This window comes from Podarcis vaucheri (genome assembly GCF_965113315.1).
Source record: "Podarcis vaucheri genome assembly, chromosome: 5".
NCBI lineage: Eukaryota > Metazoa > Chordata > Lepidosauria > Squamata > Lacertidae > Podarcis > Podarcis vaucheri.
The window spans coordinates 89,814,508-89,842,477 of NC_138763.1; the positions used below are offsets into that span (position 1 = coordinate 89,814,508).

A 27,970-nucleotide genomic window follows, 5' to 3' on the forward strand; every position below is an offset into this window, starting at 1 on the left:
TTGCGAGGATTTCTTCCGCTTTATTTTGTAATGGAATTTATTGTTGGGAGCACGAAAGAGCCATTGACTGTAAAAGGAAAGCAATGGGATTCTGTATGTGGATATACTGATATTTAACTCCCGCCTGGTCGAAAATGAAATCCAACAGGGAATGTTTTATTTGCTCATATTTCTCTATATCTTTTCATTCTTCCCTTCCCCGACTTCCACAGGTAGGCATGGGAGGGACTATGAAGCTCTCGCTTGTCGCTGTTGTTTTTTTTGCTAAAGTCAAAGTTCTGTATCCCTTTTGGCGACCTGCTAGCAGCTTCTGCTGTAGTCTTAGAAACCAGTGTAAATCCGGGGGGGGGGGGCAGGATCTTATCATCGTGCCCGAGTGGATCTCTCCATTCAGCTGGGTCCCAGACCCTCCCCATGGCTCATAATCCCTCTCTCGCCCCTGCCTTCACGAACTCTGAACCTTTCCATGAGACCACATCTTCCTTTGCCGACTCTCAACTACAAAAGGCCGAAATCTGCAAAGGAAAAGAAGAAGAAGCGACAGGACATTGTGCAAACATTCGTGAAAGAAGTCTAATCCTCAGTGGTCTTTCCAGCACAGCGTTTAGATCTTGGAGGGTTTCGTGTCGGCAGGCATGCAAATCGCCGCGGCGAACAGACATACGTTGGTGAGTGGAATCGGCAGCTGCGACGCTGTCCCCCCCCCTTCCTGGGTCTCCCTCTCTCCGTATTGTTGCACGAACGGGTTGCCTGTTCTCGGACGGGAGCAGGAGCAAGCCGAGAGCTATCGCATTACAGCGCCGGATTGACAATGACCTCAGAGCCTGGCAGAGAAGTCCTCTTTCCCAAAAGGGCTTTCGATGAGCGGTTGTGTTTACTTTCGCCAAAAACAAAAGAGAAGAGTCGGAAAGTTTATAACAGCATGGTCGTCACGAAGCACATCTTCCTGGAATTTGGTCGGTCTGGGTGTGGCTGTCGGGCTAATGGCCAAGTTCCTGATTATCGGGGTTGGGTGGGTGGGGAAGGGTCCCTAGGCCTTCATACTGGCCTGTCCACAGCGTACTGGCAAGGGCTGAGGCTAGAGGCTGCTGTCTGCACTGCCGGATAGGTGAAGTTGGCGTGCTGTTTGGCCTTCAACCTCAGGCTAGCCAGGCTGGAGTTGCACGTGTCCCGGTACGTGTATGGGCTGGCTGGGGAAGCGTATGGGCAGGTACTGGATGAAACGGCCGAGTTAAGGCCGGGGCTGTTGAGGTTGTTGAGGCTGGGGCCTGGCACGCCAGTCACTGTGGAGGGAGCTACCATGGATGAAGGCATGGGCATGGAGCCGATGGAGCTGGGCGTGGAGAACATGGGCTGCGACGAGAGAGGGCTGACGTTCATCGAGTTGAAGAAGGGGAAGCTCTTTGCCGACAGGGTGCTGGTGGCAAGGCCTTTGGTGGCCCAGCTGTTGTACGAGTAGCCGCTGTACATGTCATCGTAAGGCTGCATCAGTCCATTGAACTGGGCTCCAAAGCTGTTCTTGCAGAGTTCGGCCTGCTGGTTCCTTTCTCGCTTCCTCCACTTGGCCCTGCGGTTCTTAAACCACACCTGTGAGAGAAAGGGAGCGTTTTCTTAAGTTAGCATTCTGCGTGTGTTAGCTTGGTGAGAATAATAATAATAAGAAGAAGAAGTTATTATTTATACCCCGCCCATCTGGTTGGGCTTCCCCAGCCACTCTGGGCAGCTTCCAAAAAAATATTAAAATACTGTAATACATCAAACATTGAAAGCTTCCCTAAACAGGGCTGCCTTCAGATGTCTTCTAAAAGTCTGGTAGTTGTTGTTCTCTTTGACGTCTGATGGGAGGGCATTCCACAGGACAGGTGCCACTACCAAGAAGGCCCTCTGCCTGGTTCCCTGTAACTTGGCTTCGCACAGGGAGGGACCCGCCAGAAGGCCCTCGGTGCTGGACCTCAGTGTCCGGGTAGACACCAGGCGGGGCTGAACTACAACTCCCATCGGCCTCAGTGAACATCGCAAAGGATAATGGGAGCTGCAGTTACAACGGGTCCTCAGCAATAGAAGAGGTGGAACTTGCCACAAAATGTGGCCGGCATCCTCACTTCTAAAATGAGTACAGGATCCCAGCCAACCATCATCTCCCACCACCCAGTGTTCCAACTTTCTTTCTCCTTCTGTTACGCCTCATTCCACGTCTACTGAGCATGCTCAGTCCACAATGGGCTTTTGTTGGTGTTCCTCCTCCCCTGTCCCCCCCCCATCCTTTCAGCTTGTTCATGTTTGGGGTAGAAATGTACTTCTGCAAACCTCAGGCTTTCCTCAAGCATGCGAGTATCTCCCCCTTGTTTCTTAGTGGTCCTACTTTGGTGGCCCTCGCCGCTTGAGTTCACTATTAGGAGTGATTGTGAGAGGAGTGCCTCGCTTTTTAAAATGCAAGATTTTGAGAGCAATCTGTTCCTCAGGAAGTACTTGCACTGTATAATAGCTCACCCAAAAAGATAAAAGCCACATGCAGAGGCCTCTTCCATTCTGCTTGGTCTGCTATGTGGTTCGCTATCGAATCCTCAAATTCTGACCACATTAAGAGAAAGCAGAGCGGGTGTGAATGAGGCCTACCCGGACTCTGGCTTCAGTCAAGTTGGTCCAGACAGCAATTTCCTCCCTGGTGCTCATGTCCGGATAGCGGTTCCTCTGGAAAGTGGCTTCCAGCTCCTGGAGTTGTTGGCTGGTGAAGTGAGTTCTCTGCCTGCGCTGCTTCTTTTTCAAGGAGCCGTCCTCAGGATTGGAGTCATCGGTCTGGTTCTGCTGTGACTTTTCTGTGTCTGCGAAAGCAAAAGCAAGAGCACCGATTTGTTGTCATATATTACTGACTCACAATTGCCGGTGTGAGATTAGAAAACAAAGAAGAGACTGGTATAGAAAGTGTCTAAAACTCAAAAGAAAGAATCTCTTTATGAGTCTAAAAATGCCATGTCTGTAAGATAACAGCAGGAGTGGAATGCGTATACCTATATTTAGTAACAGTCAAACGGCTAGTGTAGATTGAACAATGTATTAGGGATGTGTTGAACTCTGATAGGTAGAATGTAAGCCAAGCCTCATAGGGAGGGGCGGCAGATGTAGGGATAATAAAAACACTGTGTCTATGCTTGACAAGCGCTCTTCGTATCTACGGGTACGGAGGGTCCGCCTTTGCAAACGCGAACAATAAAAGGGTTATCCTTATATATTGAAGTCCTCAGTCTATTTGCATCCACGAATAACTTCTAACAATTCTTGGCGCCCGAACGTGGGGCCTTTGACGTGCTGCCTGAGCGGAACTCGGACCCCGGGTAGGCGCCCCTCCGTTATTGCGGAGTGACTCGGACCGAGTCCCGCCCGGGACGGCGCACAAGGGCTAGAGACAGGACTCAATATATGGGAGGAAGGTATTGAGCTCTTTTTGGCGGTCGGGGACCGCGAGAACCCAGCGGGGACGCCCGCCTGTTCACTAGTCGCGAGAAGCGGCGCTGGACTGTATTGGGTGAGTAGACGAGGGAGAGGTATTAAAAGGGAAAGGGGGCGAGAGAATCGTCTCTTGAGTGAAAGAGAGGCTCCAAACGGACGCGTGAGTGTGGATCAGGGTTCGGCCCTGACGGGAGGATTAGCTTGCGGTTCCGTCTCTCCCGCGAGGGAAGCGGCCAGGCGATTCCGTGCGATTGTGAGAGAACGTGAATTTGGAGACATTGTGAATAATGGGCAAAATCAATAGTCCATTAGGACAGATATTGTTGCAGTGGAATGAGGAGTATTTAAGGCAATATACTGTCGGCCTGTCAAAGGTCACTATGATTAATTTCTGCAGGGTGGTTTGGCCAAAATACCCCATAGGGCCAGACGGGATGTATAATTGGAATCCGGAAGGGGAAACGGAGAAATATTGGATGACCCAATTAAAGGAATATTTTATAGAAAATAAGAGGAACAAGGAGAAACCGTACCTAGAGGTATGGTTTCATGCCCAATTTTTTGGACCTGACCCCCCGGCCTTGAGACAACTCCCAGTAAAAATACAAAAAGAGGACTCAGATGATGAGATTGCTGTGGGGGTGGGAGAAAGAGTGGGCTGGAATGCTGCATTCTGCATGTGGCAATCACAGGTAGTGCTCATTTCCTAAGATGCAATAGACACCAGCACTCCTAACATCGTTAGACAGTGAGGAAGAGAGGGTGAGAAATGATATACATTTTGAACCTCATAGAATTAGTAAGGAACCTGTATTTCCATCATGGAGAGTGAGGAAGGGATATAGCAGCAAGTGTGCAGCTTTAAGAAGCATTTGAGGTTCCTTCATACAGGGTCATAATGTGGTATGTTCATGGGTGCATGCAAGCGCATTTGTGTGCTTGCATGTATCAAATGAGATGCAAAATAAAGGAAAAAAAAAAAGTTTTCCGTTGTCCAGTAAATATCAAAGCACTTGCTTATAGTTACATAAGTCTAATTTATTCCACAATATTTAGCCTGCATAGTTAAGCTAGCGGGTTTCACAATTATGTAGGTTTTAAAAAAAAATAATAAACAAATTAAAAAGCATTTTCTTTCCCCTTTTCAAAATTTGCAAAGAAGAATTAGAATTTTAATCTAATTAGACTACATAAAAATGTATTCCATAAAATAAAAAGGCTTTAAATTTTATTTTATTCACAGAATGTTTTTTTTAAAGAAATAATTAAGTAGATGAAAAAATATTAATGGGGAATGTTCACAAAGAGTGCTCTGAAATTTAAGAAGTGCTTGCTCTTGAATGTTGCTGTGAGAGTATGTACTAATTATTTTGGAAGGCAAAGGAAGATTGAAAATGAGGTAACTGAGCTAATATAAATGTAAATCAAATTGGGAACCCTCTATTGTCTTCCCTAAATTTGTATTTGGCATTTTAGTTGTATGTGTATTATCCAAGGTTGCCAGAAATTAAAGCCCCCGAGTGAAGTTGAATAGCTACAAGATTTTCACTGAGGGGTAAATTCCATCAGATATTTTCCTCTTCAAGCAGATGCATTTGGTGGAATTTTTCCTTCAGCAAAGCTCAACACATAGATAAGTCCTCTTAGGGACTAACTGCATCGTCCTTAGCATTTCCCTTTATTTATTCATGTGAGCAGCTCCAAGGATATGGCTAAACAGTACATATCGACTCAAAAATAAGTGCCTGGCTGCAGGATTGCATCTTTAAAATACAGTTTTGTGGGTTCTCACATGAGGGAAATCTGGAATGGGAAGTAGCCCAGGTCAGAGGGAAAGAAGTTGGTCAGTGTAGTACAGCTTGCAATGGCTAGTGTTCAGATCCCTCCCTAGCTTGTCACGGGCAAATACTAACCTACTTCACAACATTCTTGTGGGGTTAAGGCTGCAGTCCTATGCATACTTATATGGGAGTAAATCCTACTGAATTCAATGGGGCATATATTGGAAATTAGACCCTAAAAGAGTGAAAGGGATTTTAGAATTACAGCCCCCAAGAAATAAGACAGACGTGAGGAGGATGTTGGGATTATTGGGATACTGCAGGCTGTAGATAGACCAGTACACAAAGTTGGTTCAATTCCTGAATCAGAAACTCGTTGAAGAGGGAAGAGTAACATGGGAACAGAAAGATGCGCTGAAGTGGGAAGAAATAAAAAGGGTATTGGCCGGAGCTCCAGTTTTGGCACTACCTAACCTACAACAACCATTTCATTTGTATGTAACAATCAGTTCCCAGACTGCTGTGGGGGTGTTGGCCCAAAAGAGAGGGGGGCGTTATCAGCCCATTGCCTACCTTAGCAAGACTCTGGAACCAGTGGTAAAGGCATGGCCCACGTGTATCCAGGCGGTGGCCGCTGCGGCGGAATTAGTGGTGGAAAGTAGTTCATAGTCCCCACCAAATATCTACTATAATGACTGGGGCGGCCTCCACCTGGATGACCGATGGTCGCTTAATAAAATATGAAACTATTTTGAGAACGAGCCCCAGCATTACTCTGGGAACTGATCGCAATCTAAACCCGGTTGAATTTTTAATTGGGAAAAGGAAAGAGTGGGAACCGGACGAACATGACTGTGTAGACACTATAGAGTTGATGTCAAAGGTCCGAGAGGATTTGATGGAGACGCCGTTGGCAACGGGGGAAAAGTGGTATACGGATGGTTCAAGTTATGTGGAGGAGGGAAAAAGGAAATCAGGATACGTTGTTGTCAAGGGTTCAGGAGCAGAGGCACAGGAAAGAGGGAGAGCAGAGAGCGAGGGGGAGGAATCAGAAGGAAATATGAGCGAGGACGGCGGCCCGAGATCTCCGAGTCTTTCCAGTGATTCGGAAGACTCGCAGAAAGGAGCGCCCGTGGCCAAAGCAAGGGGGGCAGGGGGACCCAGGGGGACACCCCGGGAAGGAAGAAACCCAAGGGGGGGCAGAGGGACCCAGAGAAGAAGGGAAAGACGGAAGAGGTGGAGTAAGGCGAGGGTATTAAGTTGGTGTATAGGAGGTGGAGACTCAGACGGAGCTTCGCCGGTCTAGCTTCTAAGACGTAGAGCTGCACGCTGCGGCTGGAAAATGGAAACTGTAACGCAATAAAGATTTTTATACAATATTGGCGGCTAGCGTGGTCCTCTGTGAGCTGGAACCTGGGAGCAGCTCTGACAGCTGTAGTCAAGGAAGATGGGGAGGTTCTCGAGAGTGGGGCTTTGCCGGCAGCCTGGCCGGCCCAGAAATGTGAGATCATGGCCCTAATGCGGGCCCTCGAGTTGGGAAAAGGGTTGGAGATAACCGTATGGACAGACTCCCGATACGCATGGGGAGTAGTACATACCTTTGGTAGAACGTGGTGGGACCGAGGGTATATTAAGGCGGATGGAAAACAAATAGAACATATGGCGTTGTTAGAAAGGCTACTGAACGCCCTCACGGGACCAGGAAAGGTTGCGGTGGTACATGTTTCAGCCCATACTAAGGGAACAAGTCCTGAAGAGGTGGGGAATAGGTGGGCTGATTTCAGGGCAAAAGAGGCCGCTAGAGGTATTCCTAATGATGTGATAGTCCAACAATACACCCTGAAGGTACCTGTTTTGACGAAAGCTGATACAGAAAATCTGGTTTTTACCCCCCAGGAAATTGAATATATGACTAGGGAGGGATGGGAGAAGATAGATAATGAATGGAAAACTCCGGAAGGGCAAATAGTATTACCAAAAACCCTAATGATGGGAGTTTTAGAAAAGGTACATGAAAGCGGGCATTTTGGGACCGAGGCTATGGTCAATATGGTAAAATCCTTATATTGGAGTAAGGACATGTGGCCTATGGCACATTCCATAGCTTGGAAGTGTTTAATATGTCAAAAGGTAAACAAGACTAGAGCCAAAAAGACCTTAGCAGTATGGCCCTTTCAGAGGGTATAGATAGATTTCACGGAACTGCCTGAAAGGGGAGGACAAAAATACCTGCTGGTGTTCAAAGATCATCTCACGGGGTGAGTGGAGGCCTTCCCAAGTAGAAGAGCAACTGCGCAGGTAGTCACCAAGGCCATTCTAGAACATATACTCCCCCGGTTTGGCATAATTGAAGCCATAGATTCAGATAGAGGCACACACTTTACCCAAAAGATATTACAGCATGTAATGATAACCCTGGGTATTAAGTGGGATCTCCACACCCCTTGGCACCCTGAGAGCAGTGGAAAGGTGGAGAGGGCATGCAGAAATCAAAAAGCACTTAACCAAATTGTACTTGGAAAATGGGCTACCCTGGACAAAGAACCTTCCCCTGGCATTGCTAAGAATGCGTATAGCCCCCAGAAAAGATTTGGGGGTGTCTCCTTTTGAGTTGATGATGGGAAGACCATATTTAGCCCAGTTGGGTCAACCTTTGGTACAATTTAAAGATCTATGCCTGAGAAAATATTTGCAGTCACTTTCCCAGTCTTTATTGTCTCTTCATAGACGTGGAGTACTAGTTCAGCGTCCTCCATTGTTGGAGCATCAGCACTCATTTCAGCCTGGTGACCGGGTCCTGATAAAAGCGCGGAAGGCGGAGAAGCTTCGCCCTGCTTGGGAAGGTCCATTACAGGTGCTGCTCACCACAGAGTCGGCAGTACGGACCAGAGAGCACTCACTATCACAGAGTCAAGAAAGCTCCGCAGGACTGGACAATATCCGCTATCCAGTCAATCCGCTGAAGGTGACGCTTACAAATCAGGGAACCAGGAACCAAAGCAGACTCGGACGTTGACACAATTTCCTTAATGTGCCTGTTTTGTATTTGCAAGTGCTTTTATGAGTGTTGTTGCTGTGTTCACTGTGAGTGTTGTGTGTTGTGTGTACATTGCACAGAATTATGTGATATAATCTTCATAAAGGATGTAATTATCCAATATTGTATAGTTATTTTAGAAGGAGAGGTCCTTTGCAATCTGAATAGGACCCCCACGGTAGTACAAGCCCTAGAACAATTGAGAGGAAAATCAGAATGAGAGGGACTATAGTAAGAGTTAGTTTGTTGGCCATAGGAATAATTGCAAGCGTAGCAAAAGATCAAAATTGTAACCAGTGTATTCAAATCACCAAAACTGGAAATAGGGTTACCCGAACCTTAATGTATTATAATGTTGCTCCGGAGTGCGTAGAAAAATTAGACCCTTGCGTTCATAACCAAACCCAGTATTTCAGATGCAGAATTAGAGACAACAAAACGGAGTGCTATGAGCCCTTGGCAGTGGGGCCCATTACATCTAGTATGGATAGGAGGGAGGAACAGCAGGGGGAAAAGCAGTCATGTTTACCCTGGCACAACAGAGATAGGGATACATAGCGTATAACACCACGAGGGGTATAGAGAAGGTCTATGTTTGTTTTGATGCATGCATTGCTATTGCAAAGGGACAGGGGCCCGGATGGAATTTGCTATGTGAGTTTTGAGACAAAGTATCGAAAAGAGGGGGGATTGTGAGATTAGAAAACAAAGAAGAGACTGGTATAGAAAGTGTCTAAAACTCAAAAGAAAGAATCTCTTTATGAGTCTAAAAATGCCATGTCTGTAAGATAACAGCAGGAGTGGAATGCGTATACCTATATTTAGTAACAGTCAAACGGCTAGTGTAGATTGAACAATGTATTAGGGATGTGTTGAACTCTGATAGGTAGAATGTAAGCCAAGCCTCATAGGGAGGGGCGGCAGATGTAGGGATAATAAAAACACTGTGTCTATGCTTGACAAGCGCTCTTCGTATCTACGGGTACGGAGGGTCCGCCTTTGCAAACGCGAACAATAAAAGGGTTATCCTTATATATTGAAGTCCTCAGTCTATTTGCATCCACGAATAACTTCTAACACCGGCAAGAAAGGGTTAACCTGAGCTCAGGTTGCCAGTGGGGGCGGAGCTTAGCAGGCTCTGAGTCTTTTCTCTTCCTGCTTCCTGGAACAAGCAAGAAGTCATACGCGAGTGAACTGAATCTCTCAAAAAATGAGATTTCAAAGCCTAACCCAAAGATTGCATGATCCTTTTTGTAAAGAAACAAAATACTTTTCTTTTTAAGTCATTTGGAACCTTTTTCATCTCTGTTTTACTGCCAGTGGTTGGAGACTTATTTGCTGTAACTTCTGGAAACTTTGCGAGTAAAATATTCACTTATCTGCAAAGTCAAGTGTCTGTGATTTATTCTAGTCTAGGGGGTGGATTGGGGAGAGGGCACGGCCTGGGAAATCCCTGAGGGCCAGCTAGAGGCCTGGATTTTGGCCTTCAGGCATGAGGTTCTGCAGCTCTGCTCTACCAGTTATGATAAGCTCATGTCTAAGAAACAAATCGAGCATCTCCCTTTCTAATCAGGCCAGAGCTGGAGGCTGTGCAATGAGAAGCACCGTTTGCTGTTCAGAGCAAAGCCAATTTCGTACTTACCGCTGTGCTCTTGCCCCTTGCAGCTGTGCTCATGTTGTGGTGTCCCCGACTCTGAGAGGGAGAGATTGGGACTGTGGGCCTCTGAGTCAGTGAGCAAGTTGAACTCCATCGGCCTGGAATAGGAACCGGAGAAGAGCTGAAAAAGAGGCCCAAGTGATGTCTGAGTGGCATATACGATTAGGAGGTCAGTTGACTTGGTGGGAATAAGTTCAGTTAAGTGGGGTTAACGTCCAATAATTGTGCTTGTTGCAGCCACAGGCTAACACTGTGAAGAATTAGTGTCTTTACTCCAAAACAGGTCCCATTGTGCACAGTGGGATTTAATTCTGGGAGTGTAGCTACCTTTCAAAGGTAACAAATAAACCTTCGTGTTTGTGGACTGGTAGGTTCATGCCAAATGTTTGTGATCTGGTTACTTTCAGAAGCTAAAGACAAGCTGACCTATGGCCTCTGCTGCAAAATTTATACCTATTTCCTCAACGCAGGCAGTGTCAAAGCTGGGAGGCAATGCCTGCTTGTGAATTGGTGGGCATCTTCTTCCTTCCTTACCTCACATTTCCCTCCAATTTCAGCCTGCACTTTTATTACAGGGAACAACAAATATGCAGTAAGAAATATTTATGTCCCGTCCCCCCCATCCCCTGCCGACTCCTTTTCTATGATAAAAAAGTCAGCGTTTTTAAGAGAAAAAACCTCTGGAGGGTTTTCCCCCTCTGCAGTAGACGTGAAGGCAAGCACAGTGGTTTGGCACATGTGCGCACGCATGCATAGACAAGCGCATATGCGCGCGCCACACACATGAAAGCGCACGAGTCGCCCTGGCACTTTGAGATGGTGCACCTGTACGTGAAACGCTGTGAAGGCGGGAGCCACGTTTGCCTCAATATACCTTTTTCATGCAGCATTTTGTGCAAGGAGGCGAGTCCATCTGCGGCTCTGGCTATTGTCATAGCTTTTGCGTGATTCCTGGAATTATGCAGAAACGCACAGCACATTAATTCCTCGGATTAAGACTTGATTAAGATGTGTGTAACTTTGCAGTCTCAGAATTTATTAAGGCCCCCTTCTCAAGGAAGCAGCAGATGGAATTTCTTCCCAGTGTTTGTAGATGATAATTCCACACACACACACACCCCAGCTATTTGCATACGACTGCATCTGCCATCACAATTTCCTTTCTTCCATGGACTGATGCTGCAAGGACCTGATTCAAATTTCTCCTTTTCACCTGCTAAAGACCTGAAGCGAGACAGTTGCCCCCTCCAGCAAGAGGTGACAAGTTTAGCCAACTTGCAGAAAGGTAAGCGGCATTAAAAAAAGAGATCTGTCGGCACCCCAGAAACAGGTTTTATTCTGTCTGAAGCAAAAGGTATTTTCTGAACAATTTTGCTTCTGTACAAGAAGCTACTTCTATTTTTGCAGCCCTGGCCCTATGTGTTTCCATTGACTGAACTGGGACACAAACTCAAAAGGGTATGTTTCAGAACACAGCCTCAAATATTTGTTGCTGAGTGAGCAGTAACAGGCAGGGAATTTCTCGTTGTTCTATGCCCTGGCCCCAAATCAGCTTGTCTGCTTGTCATTGTTTCGAAAATAATATTTTTTGGGTGCTGTTTGCTGGTATGAACTAAGTAGGAATTCATCTCTGGCTATTTCCAAGCACAAAAACTACATTTCACTCTTCTCCCTCATCACTGAATAGAAGTAGATGTTCTGAAGGAAGCCATCTTCCACTTGATGATGTGAATCAACACGCAAACGTATCAGCCGAAGGACCAGAACTACCCAAAGCACCAGACTTGACACAGGACATTTTTAACTCAACAACAGAGATAGGCCAAACCAAAACAGAAAAAAACAACTAGAGCTAATTTGAATTAAAACTAGTGTTGGCTTTTTCCCTGGTGGTACTTGCCAGGAGGGAGGGAGGTAAAAAAACAACAACCGGTCATCACATCTCCAACATTCCCCTTCTTCTTTTTCCCATGGTTCCTCATGCTATCTGAGTTGACTTTTGCCAATGGCAGTTCAGCCCATTCCCCAATTCTCAGTTCCCGGGGAAAGCATTGACCCTAGGTCTTTTTTATTTGTCCTTTATATATTGTTCCCCGATCAAGGATTCTGAGTTCAATCATTTTAGAAACTGTTGCTAAACCACCTGATTTACATCTAGCCTATCTACTCCAGGATACTGACTCTTATAGAAGATTACAGGTTGCAAGATTCCTGAATTCTGTTCTTTCATATAAAAGACTTCATGGAATGCTGCATGACTATTAAAATCTAGTAAATTCTATCCACCATCTTTATATTCAAGGCCACAATATGGTACATCTAGAGACTGTATGTAATGTGAAGGAGATTATGTGATGAAATATTTTAGTTGATATTTTAAAATGTAAAATGCTATTTTATTTACTGATTGGTTTTACCTGGTGGGCTTATAGCCGAATAAAGTATTATCTATCTATCTATCATTGACCCTAGGTATGTGCGAAAGGAGGTGGGTCAATTTGGGGCCTGAGTCATTTGGGGCTCCAAACCCCAACACAAACAGCTTGAACTGGGCCTGGAAGGGAACCAGCAACCAAGGCAGCTGTTTTAAAACAGAAGGGAGTATTAGATCGAAACGGAACTAGAATCTGGATGCTGCATTTTGGGCCCATTGATGTTTCTGAGTTGTCTTCAAGGGCAACCCCACACAGAGAGCATTGCAGTCATCCAGTCTGGAAGTTGCCAGAGCACAGGGAACAGTGGCCAAGTCATCTATATCCAAAAGAGGTTGTAGCTGGCAGAGGCGGAGGAAGCCACTTGGGCGCCTGGGGTGGCACACCCAGGGGCAGGGCGAGTCGCCCACAGAGGCGGGGTGAACCCACCCATAGGGGCAGGGCACACCATGGGGCCTCTGGGGTCTGCCTGCCTCCTCCCGCTCAAGACGTAACCATCTGTACTTTTGAATAAATAACTGCAACCACTACCATACCTGTAATATTACATATGGTACGTACAATTGTTTATGTTTTTTATATTAATTTTGATGTAAAAATGTGTGAGATTACGATATTGTATTTATTTGCATTACCTAGAGCATAGAATCATAGAGTTGGAAGAGACCACAAGGGAAATCGAGTCCAACCCCCTGCCAAGCAGGAAACACCATCAGAGCACTCCTGACATATGGTTGTCAAGCCTCTGCTTAAAGACCTCCAAAGAAGGAGACTCCACCACACTCCTTGGCAGCAAATTCCACTGTCGAACAGCTCTTACTGTCAGGAAGTTCTTCCTAATGTTTAGGTGGAATCTTCTTTCTTTCTTCTTGTTCTACTGATGAAGCCTAGGATGGCGAAACAAGGCTAATATTCCGGAAATCCTTGTCTTAGACTCTGTGAAAGGATCCTGTGGAACTGTAACAACCCTTAATGTGGATTACTGGACTCTATGAACAGACAGGTGGAATAGATACTTATGCATGTATGGACCTTATGCATGAACTGACTAGAGAATGAACAGATCTACTGGGTCTTCTGCTTTTTCCGTTGAACTTTATGAGACTTCGGTTGAAATCTACAATTTGATACAGTGAATATTATACCTTATTTATTCAAAAGTACAGCTGGCTAAGTCTTGTGTGTTTATTGAGTATGTTTCCCATAACCATAGATTTGTTGTTTTGCCTCCTCCCACTCAGCTGCCCTACAGCTGGGTGGGAGGCAGCGGGCAGGCCATTTGGGCAGCGCAAAGCCTGCCAGAAGAGACGCTTGGCTTGGGTGTCCTGCAAGCCCCACGGTGAGTGCCACCCAGCATTTTGTCACCCCCTCAGTGGTGACACCTGGGGCGGATCACACCCACCGCAACCCCTTCCTCGGCCTCTAGTAGCTGGCGAACCACCAAGAGCTGAACAAAGCCACTGCTAGCATTTAAGGGTAGCTATTCAGAGGGACGCGGGTGGCGCTCTGGGTTAAACCACAGAGCCTAGGACTTGCCGATCAGAAGGTCGGCGGTTCGAATCCCCACGACGGGGTGAGCTCCAGTTGCTCGGTCCCTGCTCCTGCAAACCTAGCAGTTCAAAAGCACGTCAAAGTGCAAGTAGATAAATAGGTACCACTCCGGCGGGAAGGTAAACGGCGTTTCCGTGCGCTGCTCTGGTTTGCCAGAAGCGGCTTAGTCATGCTGGCCACGTAACCTGGAAGCTGTACGCCGGCTCCCTCGGCCAATAAAGCGAGATGAGTGCCGCAACCCCAGAGTCGTCCGCAACTGGACCTAATGGTCAGGGGTCCCTTTACCTTTACCTTTTTACATAGCTGGTCAAGAATGTAAGCCCGGTCTCCCTAGCCCATCTCAATGTATTGTGGAATCTATTGTATACATCCACACCTGTGCATATGTATAAATACAGGTAATGTGGGGATCATGGGCGTAGCCAGGATTTACGGCCTCGGTCCAGTATACCTGAAGGAGCATCTCCACCCCCATTGTTCTACCCAGACACTGAGGTCCAGCACCGAGGGCCTTCTGGCGGTTCCCTCACTTCGAGAAGCCAAGTTACAGGGAACCAAGCAGAGGGCCTTCTCGGTAGTGGCGCCCTTCCTGTGGAACGCCCTCCCACCGGCTGTACGCCGGCTTCCTTCGGCCAGTAAAGCGAGATGAGTGCCACAACCCCAGAGTCGGCCACGACTGGACCTAATGGTCAGGGGTCCCTTTACCTTTTATTCAGAGTACTGAAGCTGTCCATTCTGAGGCACCACGAATGGGTCTCTCTAGTCCTCATTACTGCTTTAAACACACACCCTGAGCCACCAGGGGAAATGGTTTGTCATTTGGGCCATGTGTGGTGTCATCAGCATAAATATGCACTTCTCTGTCCAACCATGTTCCGGGGACCAGGGCAGCAAATTCAGATGATTTCTGATTTCGAACGTACAGCCCAGAAACACTCAAAGGGGGGAAAGCGATCTAAGTTCAAGGAAAGGTCATGAATTTCTTGTATATAAGAATTGGGGGTGGCGGACGGGAATATAAAGCATCAGGGCAATTTTCCTACACTTGTGATCTTAATGGAATTGAAACGGGAACCATGGGAAACCATTAATCACCGGAAGATAAACAGCCACGATTAGCCTGCTACTCAGAAGTAGCCGAGCGCTTGTCGGTAAGGCAAGGCAAGCTGTAAGGTTTCTGCATTATCCACTCCTCTGTTTCCATCTCGTTTATTTGAACCAGCTACCAGTTCAAGGTACAGTGGTACCTCAGGTTACACACGCTTCAGGTTACAGAATCCGCTAACTCAGAAATAGTGCTTCAGATTAAGAACTTTGCTTCAGGATGAGAACAGAAATCGGGCTCCGGCAGTGCGGCGGCAGCAGGAGGCCCCATTAGCTAAAGTGGTGCTTCAGGTTAAGAACGGACCTCCGGAACAAATTAAGTTCTTAACCCGAGGTACCACTGCACCAGTTTTTTAAAGCCCAGTCCCAGTGTAGCCTAAGACAGCACTCTCTCCTGTCTCTTGCCTCCATCTTTTTTGATCAGTAAGTAAGACCAGCAACTAAGGCCAAAGGACCTTTCGTTGTAAGAAAGGGATCATTCACACAACTTATTCACAGTCAGCTTTCTAACAACTATATGTATTTTAAATTTTCTGTTGTAAACCTCTGAGCACCTTTTAGATGGAAAGTAGCTATGCATTTACAATTCAATATAAAACAAATACACTAAGGCTTATTTTTAAAAGTTGTGTAAGTAAAGGGGTAAATGGCCTGTGAAAGACTTGCAGTTCCTTCCTTCCTTTTATAGACCATGAAAACTACAGAGAGTAGAAAGTTAGAGAGAACCAATGTCATTGTCTACATATGCTGTTTCATGCTGAATGTTTAAATGGTTTTCCCTGTCTGTGGAAATTAAATGAGAAGCCCAAGGTTTTAATTATCTACTTGCACTTTGACGTGCTTTCGAACTGCTAGGTTGGCAGGAGCAGGGACTGAGCAACGGGAGCTCACCCCGTCGCGGGGATTCGAACCGCCGACCTTCTGATCGGCAAGTCCTAGGTTCTGTGGTTTAGACCACAGCGTCACCCTAGTCTTGCAATGTAGTCCAGTGTTAATATCATGGATCAAATGGGACATAGGCTGGTATGGATTTCTAGCCAAATTCTGCCGCCAACCGCCCAAAATAGATTACACTTCAAACTTCTTCGCAAGCCAAATTACTGCTTGTTCAGTTACTTTAAATATTTTATACCACCTTTCAATCATATTCGGGGGGGGGGGGGCTTACAAATCCAGAGCTCAACTGAATTCAAAAGCCATGTTGGCATGTCACATTAAGTCAAGCCATGCAAACCCTCCAGCATTTCTCCAATGAAAATAGGAACATTGGGACATTCTGGGATCAAATCAGAAACTGGCTTCTGTAAATCCAGGACTGTCCCTGGAAAATAGGGACATTGGGGTGCAAATGTACTGGCAGGGGCAAACTTTAGTAATATGGCGCCCCGAGAGAGGACAAAATTTCCGCCTCCCATTTCTTATGATGGCAATAATTCTTTTTCCAATCCCAGTTGCTCTTTCTATGCATCTTCTCAGTAGGTACCTGTAAAGGTAAAGGACCCTTTGACGGTTAAGTCCAGTCAAACTTGACAATGGGGTGCGGCGCTCATCTCCACTTTCAGGCTGAGGGAGCCGGCATTCGTCCACAGAAAGCTTTCTGGGTCATGTGGCCAGCATGACTAAACTGCTTCTGGCGCAACAGAACACCGTGACAGAAGCCAGAGTGCACGGAAGCACATTTACCTTCCCACCACAGCGGTACCTATTTATCTACTTGCACTGGTGCGCTTTCGAACTGCTAGTTTGGCAGAAGCTGGGACAGAGCAATGGGAGCTCACCCCGTCGTGCGGAATCGAACCTCTGACCTTCTGATTGGCAAGCCCAAGAGGCTCAGTGGGTAAATATTTGTTGTTGTTGTTATGCACACACCCCTTGGCTCAGCGTCCTGTGCGGGGGGAACTGCCGGCACTGCCTTAAATCCAGCACTGCTGCTGGATCCCAAGGAGATGGTAGCTGCTTTATTCCTCCCTGGCCAAAGTTTGGCTCAACATGTCATCCAAACCCAGGTCTGTGACTAAGGTCTCCCCTCTAGCCTTTTATTTAAACCTGGAATCATGGTTAATGCAAGCCTTGGCTTAGCTGCTGCCCTGCGCTAATCTGGGGTGAGACTATGCTCTGAGAAGCTGCAGCCATCAGGGTAAAATGTGTCCCCACATATCACATGTTGTTGTTTTCGTTCTTAACCAGCTCTGCATTGCTTTCAGGTTGCTGTTTCCTGCACAACTGTGTCACACATACAACCTAGAATGATCTAACTATGGAAGGGAGTGACAAAGGACTAAAACAAACTTCCACGTTAAGTTAAGAGATGCTGTCTGGAAGCTTTCTAGACAATCATTTTCTCTGGTGTTTTGATGCCACTGCAAAGCCAAAGAGATCCATGAGCAGTAATGGGGAAACCTTTGATACCACATCCTAAGGTTCATGGGCAAATTAAACAGCAAAATAATGTACTGTATTATAAAAGTAATTTATGGATTTGCAGTGCCTTATTGAAAGAGCGATCCATGCAGCAAGCTTGGAACGTTTGTCAAAGAGCACAGGCTTCCCTACTAGCTTATCAAGTGGAAAACGCTTATCAAATATCACACACTTTATAGTCTAAAGATAGGGGGTGATGTATAGGTTGGCAAAAAATAAGATGATTTTGCATACCCTTCAACATTTCACTCTTGTAAATGAGTGTGTAGTCCTAGGGGCAGAGTCCAAGGCTCGGATTCGCCACAACTAGAAAACAAGAGGTAAAAGTGTGCGCATGCACTCATTCCAACTAGGCGATAAAAGCTGTGAGGCAAGCCATATACCCCACAGCAGTCCAAATACACATGAAACACATGTCTATGCACATAGCTTCCTTTATGCAATTTACAACAGGAATTGGGGATCTGTGGCTCTTCAGCACTTAGCTTCCCAACTCCCATCAACCCTAGCCAGCATAGATAATGGTTAGGGATTATGGGAGTTGTAGTCCAACAACATGTGGAGAGTAACCTAGATTTAAGGTGCCATTTGCACCTAGCTCATATATCCGAGTTTCTAATGCTGGGTAACTGACTATGAGTTTAATTCAGTGGCTAAGGCACAGAATTCTGAAGTAGATATAAAGAGAGCACTTCTGAACATATGCAGACTGTTTTCCCCTCGCCGCTGAGCAACCGCATGTTTCCCCCTTCCCACACACTTAAAAGTAAGAAGTGGTGCTTACAGAAGGATGGCATATCGCTCACACTTCTCATTTTAGAAATAAAGTACTGATCTAACATCAGTTGCAAGCAAATGATGACCAGAGCACATATACATGTTCTCCTTTCCGCAAAACAATCCTGTTCTTGTTTTCCTTTCCCCAGTTAAAGGTAAAGGGACCCCTGACCATTAGGTCCAGTCGTGGCCGACTCTGGGGTTGCGGCGCTCATCTCGCTTTATTGGCCGAGGGAGCCGGTGTACAGCTTCTGGGTCATGTGGCCAGCATGACTAAGCCGCTTTTGGCGAACCAGAGCAGCACAGAGAAACGCTGTTTAGCTTCCCACTGGAGTGGTACCTATTTATCTACTTGCACTTTGACGTGCTTTCGAACTGCTAGGTGGGCAGGAGCTGGGACCGAGCAATGGGAGCTCACCCCATCGCAGGGATTCGAACCACTGACCTTCTGATCAGCAAGTCTTAGGCTCTGTGATTCAACCCACAGCGCCACCCGCATCCCTAACGTTGTGTGTACTTGGATTCAAAACCAGAGGCAGGGGCACAACAGATTAAGGTATACACAGCCTTAGAATGGCAACAACCAAATAAAGAAAGTGTCCCATTAGGATTACATTAACACTTCCCCCTAGGGGGGTCATCCTGCAAATGTTATAGCACAGGGCTGTCCAACTTCCAAGAGGCTATGATCTACTCCCACTATAAAGAAATCAGGCAGTGATCTACTCATTGGATTGACCAGAGTTGTTGAGCTTTTTTGGGGAAAGGGGGGGGCGTCAGGGGCCCGTGATCGACCAACATCGACCAGGAACATCCCGTGATCAACTGGTAGATCTCAAGATTGACCTGTTGGACAGGCCTGTTATATCAGAACCAATCCTTTGAAACAAACTCCGAGAAGGTATTTTGCTCGGATGCTACACCTATAACAAATTATACCCCTGGACCTGGAAAGACGCATGAAAATTTGGGTCACTGATTCTCATTCTGCTCCTACTTTCTCTCAAGTGTGACAAGGAACCACATTTTCGAAGGACTAAAGAGAGTGCTTGCTTGCAGATACAGGTAATTATTAAAGTAACAAGAACAACAGAAATCCTGTTTGCTTTATGTGGGCTGCAACATTCCCATGCATATTAATGGACGATGAGTTGGTTTCCCTGGTGCAATATTCAGAGATGAAAGAAGAGAAGCCGGGAAAGTTGTTTTTAAAAATTGTTTAAAGTCAGAAAGATTCCGATTCACTTCATTTCCTATGCAAGGTACAATTTAGGCAGATTTCTTAGCAGCGGAGCAAAGAAACAACATTTGGGAAAATGACAAGCTGGAGAGGCCTTGCCTTTTAGGTAAAGGGTTACCTGCTCCAGACAGCGAGCTGAACTTCCCGTCTATGAAACAGGGATGACAAAAGGAAAACGAAACACTGTGTGCTGTTGTTGTGATAGTTCATCTGTTCTGTAGGCTAGGGGGAATTTGCTGACTCGTCCTTCAGGAACCTCTCCAATGGGCTGCTGCAAGAGCTACTAACACCATGTTAGGTGAGGAGAAAAAGGGACCCAACCACAATTGCCCTGATGGTGAGGTGTGGAGTTTCTCTGGTCTTGCAGCTTTTGAGATCACGTTCTTCTCCAGGGATGGGGGCTGTGACCTTGTGGTGCTGCTGCTGCTGCTCATTTCGTTGCATTTATTATGATTGTTTAAATTTGTCCTGATGTTATTAGAACTGTATTACCTTGGAAGCTTTGGAAACGTGGATTTATAATTTTTTAAGCAATGGCAAGACTTCACAGAACTGCCGATTTTCATTCTTGCCCACCATTCAAAGGAAGAGCTCAAGTCCAGCTAAGGAGCTATGGGTGGCTGATTTATCATTGCTGTTAAACATCCTTTACTCTAAAAGGTCTAAGAGATTAAATACTGAGCATTCAGAGGAGAGATTGCTAATGTCACGTGCTCTGGAACAATTCAGTATTCAGTGTATATTATTTATCCCACCTGTCCCTGTTCAGGAAGACGTACAGTGGTACCTCTGGTTAAGTACTTAATTCGTTCCAGAGGTCCGTTCTTAACCTGAAACTGTATTTAACCTGAAGACCACTTTAGCTAATGGGACCACCTGCTGCCGCCGCGCCTCCGGAGCATAATTTCTGTTCTCATCCTGAAGCCAAGTTCTTAACTTGAATCACTATTTCTGGGTTAGTGGCGTCTGTAACCTGAAGTGTATGTAACCTGAGGTACCACTGCACACTACTTTATTTTATCTCCTTAGGAATAGTTTGGAAGAGACATCAGGGCTGTTCATCTGTTACATTCAGTGCACATACAGTTTTTGTACAGTGTACACAAGATTGCTGATTTTCACACATATGAATTTATGGACATTCTATACATATTTGGTGGCATATGATCCCGTGCAGCACTTTTTGATAAAAGCTTTTTCAAATTCTTGCAGAGCCTATTCCAAAGACACAACTATAATATATATTTTGAAATTATATTCCCCCCCCTAATTGGTTGGGGCTAGAATGCTGCTTCTTAAATATTGTGGGGTGGTATCAAACATTCTGTCAGCTTGAAATATTGTGGGGTGGTATCAAACATTCTGTCAGCTTGAATGGCTACAGTGGGATTTATTGAAGCAATTTTTAAGAATTGCTAAGAAATAGTCATTATGGCTGCAATCCTACACACATTATAAAGTTTTTAACATCGTTAAGGTTATTGGCATCTTTGGTCTTAATTTTAAAAAAAATGTTACATTTTTCTATTACGCTTGCTCTTTTTATAGCTTTGTATGGTTCTTTTTGTTTCAGATTCTTGTCTAATGTACAAAGATTTGGACATTACTTTCTCCCATTTTTTCCTCTGCTTTCCCTCATTTTCAATTTTCTAATAAATGGATTTTTTTAAAGGAAGTGGGTGATAAGAGTTTTCAGCCCGTTTATTTCAGTGGGTCTAGTGAGTCAAACTGGACGCGGGTGGCGCTGTGGTCAAAACCAGAGACCCTAGGGCTTGCCGATCAGAAGGTCCGCGGTTCGAATCCCCGCAATGGGGTGAGCTCCCGTTGCTCGGTCCCTGCTCCTGCCAACCTAGCAGTTCGAAAGCACGTCAAAGTGCAAGTAGATAAATAGGTACCACTCCGGCGGGAAGGTAAACAGCGTTTCTGTGCGCTGCTCTGGTTCACCAGAAGCGCCACATGAGCCGGAAGCGAGATGAGCGCCACAACCCCAGAGTCCGCGACTGGACCTAATGGTCAGGGGTCCCTTTACCCTTAGTGAGTCTAACTTCCCGCTGCTACAGTCCTGCACTGGGAAGCAGCTGTGAAATTCATCCTGCCATTCCCTGGCTGCAGAATGATGTTTTAGAGCAGGAGGCAGCAGTTCTCTTCTCCACTGTCTTATCTGCATGCTGCCTTTTGCTCTCTGTCTCTCTCTCTCTGTCTGTCTCTGTGGTTTCACATGATCTACCCTCTCCCAAATCTCCCACTCTCCCATCAAAACAACAACAACATGTCCTCTTAATCTCCTGCCAGCAGACTCCTTAGTGCCAAAACACTTGTGTTCCAGGTATCCCACAGGAAGCCACACTTTACACAGGGTCATGTAAGGTTATAATGTGCGTCCCCATCGGTTCACACGAGGCAGAAGCATTTCAGGAGGCAGGAGAGGAGGGATGTGCCTTGTGGGGAGGGTCTTTGACCCAAGGAGGGGCACAGCCTGGGGAGAGTCCCAAGGACTGGACAGAGAAGATTTGGGTGCTGCAGTCCCCCACCCAAACCAAGTAAACAAATAAAAATACTTAACTAAAAGTAGAAACAATCAGAATCATCTTTGAAACTGAAATACTTGCTGAGGTCACTTGGATTTTCAGCAAATCCAAGAAAACTTGTTTTAGTTTAGATTTTTTTTAAAAAAACAAAACCCCTCAAAAAATTGTTCTTTGTAATTTTGCAATATATACTCGTTAACCACATGAAAGGTACTCCTTGATGTCAATATTTTATTTAGCTTCCTAGTTTTCAAATGACTGACGATTTGAGCACTTGGGGTCAAAAGAAAGTACCGTATTTTTCGCTCTACAAGACGCACCAGACCATAAGACGCACCTAGTTTTTGGAGGAGGAAAACAAGAAATAAAATATTCTGAATCTCAGAAGCCAGAACAAGAGAGATTGCAGCGCAGCAAAAGCAGTGATCCCTCTTGCTATTCTGGCTTCTGGGATAGCTGTGCAGCTTGCATTTGCTCCATAAGACGCACACACATTTCCCCTTACTTTTTAGGAGGGAAAAAGTGAGTCTTATAGAGCAAAAAATACGGTAATTTGAAACAACTGTTGTTGAGACACTTCATTCTGAATCTGCTAGAACGAGGATGGTGACAGGTGGGTGTCCTGCTCCACCCCCCAACATAATAATAATAATAATAATAATAATAATAATAATAATAATAATTTATACCCCGTCCATCTGGCTGGGCTTCCCCAGCCACTCTGGGCGGCTTCCAAAAGAATATTAAAATACTGTGATACATCAAACATTAAAAGCTTCCCTAAACAGGGCTGCCTTCAGATGTCTTCTAAAAGTCTGGTAGTTGTTGTTCTCTTTGACATCTGGTGGGAGGGCGTTCCACAGGGAGGGCGCCACTACCAAGAAGGCCCTCTGCCTGGTTCCCTGTAACTTGGCTTCTCGCAGTGAGGGAACCGCCAGAAGGCCCTCGGTGCTGGACCTCAGTGTCTGGGTAGAACAATGGGGGTGGAGACGCTCCTTCAGGTATACTGGACTGAGGCCGTAAATCCTGGCTACGCCCATGATCCCCACATTACCTGTATTTATACATATGCACAGGTGTGGATGTATACAATAGATTCCACAATACATTGAAATGGGCTAGGGAGACCGGGCTTACATTCCTGACCAGCCATGTAAAAAGGTAAAGGTAAAGTGACCCCTGACCATTAGGTCCAGTTGCGGACGACTCTGGGGTTGAAGCACTCATCTCGCTTTATTGGCCGAGGGAGCCAGAGTACAGCTTCCGGGTCATATGGCCAGCATGACTAAGCCGCTTCTGGCAAACCAGAGCAGCGCACGAAAACCCCGTTTACCTTCCCGCCGGAGTGGTACCTACTGGTATTTATCTACTTGCACTTTGACGTGCTTTCGAACTGCTAGGTTTGCAGGAGCTGGGACCGAGCAACGGGAGCTCACCCCGTCGCGGGGATTCAAACTGCCGACCTTCTGATCGGCAAGTCCTAGGCTCTGTGGTTTAACCCACAGCGCCACCAGCGTCACATAGCATGGCTGAAAACCTATGCAAGTTGCCTGGCTGGTCAGTAAGCTGTGTCAAACTCCCTGGTCCTGTCTTCTGACTGGTTTTGCAAAACAAAAAGAGCTTGAGTCAGCAGAAATACATTCTTTGTTTAGAATCAGCAATGCAAGCAAAAAAGTGTTACCATTGAGACTGCTAGCATGAGATGGGAACCCGGACAAAGGAAAAGAAAGAAGTATCTAGTCTGATTATTTCCCCACATCTTCTGACATCCTCTACGCTGTTTTGTCTCAAACAACAGCAAAACTTGAATGCCTCGTTGTCACCTTGTTTACTTGTTGGAGAAAGGAGAATCACACCCCTGCCCCACTAGGCCTGGAAATACCCAGGATAGCCTCAAGTTTTCATACCAGAGAGAATTCAAGGCAACCCTGGTATTTTAGCAGACACAGCAATCCAGGAACATCTCAGGGCTGCCAACTCACAGCCCTGTCTGTGGCAGGAATCCCATCTTCCCGCCATGGATGCAGAAAGGGAAGAATAGAGATTTGGTTCCCATTTCCGGTAAAGTCCTAGTGAAATGACCTCCCATCATTCCCCACCCCCAAAACAAGCCCACTGAACTTTACACCACCTTCCCACTTAGCAAAGCTGCCTGCACGTTAGTCAAAATCTACACACAAAATATGGGATGGGTCGCGATTTGCTGTTCAAGCCAGGGGTTCTCAAAGAATGTGGCCGAAAAAGATAGAAAGTGTGGCAGGAAGATTCAGGGGCATTCAAAGAAACACTTAAACATTTCAGTGTAGTATAGCATAGCATAGCCCCAAACAATTACCGTATTTTTCGCTCTATAAGGCGTACCAGACCACAAGACGCACCTATTTTTTGGAGAAGGAAAACAAAAACAAAAAAAATATTCTGAATCTCAGAAGCCAGAACAGCAAGAGGGATCGCTGTGCAGGGAAAGCAGCAATCCCTCTTGCTGTTCTGGCTTCTGGGATAGCTGCGCAGCCTGCGTTCGCTCCATAAGACGCACACACATTTCCCCTTACTTTTTAGGAGGGAAAAAGTGAGTCATATAGAGCAAAAAATACAGTATTTTACTTGCAGAATATGCACAGATGTCTTTTTAAAATGAGAGCAATCCTACTTGTGATTTTATTTCCCAATACATTTCTTCTCATAGAATCATAGAATGGTTGAGCTGGAAGGGACTAAGAGGGTCATATTGTCCAAACAACCTGCAATGCAAGAATATTTTGTCTCCAAAGTGGGGCTCAAACCCTGAGATTAAGAGCCTCATATTCTACCAACTGAGCTATTTCACCTGCCAATTAAAAAAACAAAATCTTACAGCAATTTTTTATTATGAAAAAAGTTGCCAGAGGGGGAAAAATTTGAGAACCACTGTCCAAACCCATCGGGGCCATCTCATGCCCCTTTGAAAGCCAAACCGGCCCCAGTGGAGCCACTCAGTCAGCACCCTTCAAACCCGCAGCTCTGAGCTCCCGGGGAGCAAGGGACCAGCCTGCCGTCGAGGCTCGAGGGGGCGCCCCACCACCGCTCCGAGAGGGGGCTGGGAAGGGGCGTCTCTTGCTCCGCCCGCCCTGAGCAAAGGGATCAGGCTGCCAGGATACGTAGGGGCCGCCTCGCCAATCGCCCACGAGGCGGGCTCTCTCCTGCCAAGCCGAAAGCGGCCACGTCGGGGCAGTCGGCAGCTGCAAGCCAGCTGCGCCTTTTCTCCGCCGCGCTGTCCCCGCAAAACCGGGGGGGGGGGGCTGGTGGGGAGGTGCCACCACCGAACTGTGGATCGGGACCACGAAGTGCTCCTCCAGCTCCCTCCGCCGGGGAAAAAGTGTTGCAAAGCGTTAGCCGCGAATCGCGCCAGATCAACCCGGGAGCGCGCGGGGAATCATGAAATTGGAGAGTTTAGAAGGGATCGGTGTGTGTGTGTGTCATCCAATCTAACCCGCTGCAGCGAATGAGAGCGGGGGGTGGGTCGGTGGGTGGGGGTCGGAGTGGTATGTCAAAGGGGCTGCCTCTTTTCCCTGCCACCATTCCGCCGCTGCCGCTGAACTTGCGCGGAGTGCAAAGCGCGTAACTGACTCCTTTCTCTCTCTATGCAGATCCGCTCTTGGGAGAAGCGATTGCGGCCCAAACGGCTCCCCGCACCCCCACCCCTTGATCCGAAGCGAGGCAGCGGGGCTGCTCCCCGGTTTGTCCTGACCTGGGCGGCCAGAAGGCGTCCAAGCACCGCCGCAATTGCGCACACGCGCTTCTGTGGTTGCGCCCCGATGGCAACTACTAAGACAGAGAGCAGGCGGCGGCTTTCCGCCTTCTAAATGCTACGGTGCTTTCTTACGGTGTTTTGTCTGCACAACAGAAGCAAGCAAGGAATTGCGGGGAAACGATTAGGCAGCAGGGGCCGGCCTCCCCTTGCCCCCCTGCCCCCTTTCCCAACGCACAGCGTGGGGAGTTGGGTGGCGGCGTGGGGGGGAGTCCAGCTTGTGCGCGAATAGTTCGTCGAGTATTTGGCGTTTTCAGCCCAGATTAGACGCTGAGCTTTTCTTACCCGAGCCACAGTTTGCTTGTGGCACCGACGTAGCAATGCCTGCTAGTTTCTGATCATATGGGATGGGGGAGTCGTTTGTAAAGAGCACAGTGTCCCCGCACTGGTGATCAAATGCCAATTAAGCCCTGATAAACTAAAACCGCACAGTAACTTCTGCACAATATTCGTGGGGTGGGGGGGAAAACGGTTATTATGGACATATTTTTAATTATGGTTTTACTATGGACATACAGTTTTGCATACCGTTGCATTCCGAGTACGAAAACAGGCAAAAACTGAAAAGGTACTTGAGTGTCACGAATGTGCAAATTACTGCATTCTATCTTGTTGAATTATAATTGCCATTATTTTAAATTAACGGACAAACGTATTGATATTGTGGTTTATTTAGATGCACTTACATCTTCCTAGTCGCCGTGGTTTTCATTCCGAAGAAAGTCAGGATGCAATATGTTTTTTGAACAATTTTACTGTTAAATTATTTTTGATTTGGTCTTTGAAAAATATTGTCTTCTGTAAGTAATGTTAAATTATAAATAGAAACTTGAGTAGAGAAAATAGTCTCAAAACTATTAATCAATAACTATTAATAAAGTAACTGAATTAATAAGGTGACATGAACATGCATTTGGGTTTTGTTTTGTTTTTCGTTTGAGGCTTTGCTTTTTGCAGCGGTTTGTCGATTTAATCACCATTCTTCTCTGAAGGGTCTCCTTCCTAGGCAAAATCCAATTTTTATTTTCGTTCACTGAGGGCAGATTTTAACCAAAATTAAAAGTCCTGCTGATAAGGAGCCGTATTTGCCAGCAAAAAGCGGAGAAAAATTAAACAAGGGTTCCCAAGGGGGAGACTGAATATCTCCTCTTCTGGGAACCTGCAAGATCCCTCCGGTTGTAAACAGCAGCCCGGTCCTTACATAAATATCATTTGTCTATCTGTCCAAAAGCCGACGGACTTTCCCCGCGCCATTTCGCTTCCTCTCTCTTTCCCCTCTTTTTCTCGCACACCCGCAAGCTTTTTTTTTTAGCAAACCGTTACCTTACAAAAGAAACCCCGGCTCATAATTTCGTGCGTCTACAAGCACTGCTTTTTCGACTCTGCGCGGAAACTAAACCGGAGTCTGCGTTGCAGTTCAGAAAGCAGAGTTTATCTGAGTCGGAGGGATCGCCTCGGCTCTCCTGCCCAGGCGCCTCGACTGTGCCCTAGCCACCGGATCAACTCACCCTCGGGTTCCCGAGCCCCGCGCCCCGTCCGTCTCACTGCCTAGGAGCACTTCGCGAAGCCTCGACGGCGACGAGAGCCAGTGCGCTGCCGGGGAACCGTGGAGTGGGGGACTTTCCACGACTGCAGAAAACCACGCCCGGCCCACCGGCTGCGGCAGGGGGAGGCTGAGCAGAAGAAAGACCGGCCGACCTCCACCACAGGCTCGACGGGAAGGCCGGGATCAAACAAAGGACAAGATGCGCCCTCACCTTTCCAAGAGCAGCTGGCAGAATAGGCATCACCACGCGCGGCGGCAGCAAGGCAAGGGGCGCGCAATGCAAGCCGTCGGGCACACCCAGCCTTGTCCCGGCACCCCGCCCCGTCCCGCCCCGCTCTCGGCTGTCTCCGGTGCCTCGCGCCGCGGGGAGAAGCCGGCGCAGCGACCACTTACAGCGCGCGGCGCCCGTGCGCCCGGAAAGAGCCGTCGGCTGTCCTCGCCTCGCCTCCGCGCCAGCCTTCGGGGCTGCCCAGCTCCGGCTCCGCTCGTCGTAAGTCCCTGCGGAGTAGCGCTGCCGAGCTGCGTGCGCTTGGCCGCAGCCTGCTGGAGGAGGGTCCCGCCGTCGAGTGCGTCCCCTTCGCGGGGGCCATCGGCTTTAAGGATGAGGCCATCGGCGCCCCCAGGCAGCTGCCATCGGGCAGCGCGCGCCTAGCCCGCCCCAT

At 47.0% G+C, this 27,970-nt stretch overlaps 1 protein-coding gene across 3 annotated transcripts; it reads right to left on the reverse strand.

The window, feature by feature from the left end:
- On the reverse strand, positions 1–27,970 carry PITX3 (paired like homeodomain 3; the record flags this gene model as incomplete). 3 transcript variants are annotated; one of them, XM_082223641.1, is made up of 5 exons in its annotated part: positions 1–1,587; positions 2,617–2,822; positions 9,908–10,043; positions 10,797–10,873; positions 27,702–27,783. In XM_082223641.1, 4 exons carry the CDS (start codon positions 10,833–10,835, stop codon positions 1,039–1,041), a joined length of 930 nt encoding a protein of 309 aa, XP_082079767.1. In that variant the 3' UTR covers positions 1–1,038. The 3 variants fall into 3 exon arrangements, with proteins under 3 accessions (XP_082079767.1, XP_082079766.1, XP_082079768.1); XM_082223640.1 differs by lacking the exon at positions 10,797–10,873 and having other exon boundaries at positions 9,908–10,020; positions 27,702–27,970; XM_082223642.1 differs by lacking the exons at positions 10,797–10,873; positions 27,702–27,783 and adding an exon at positions 27,520–27,608.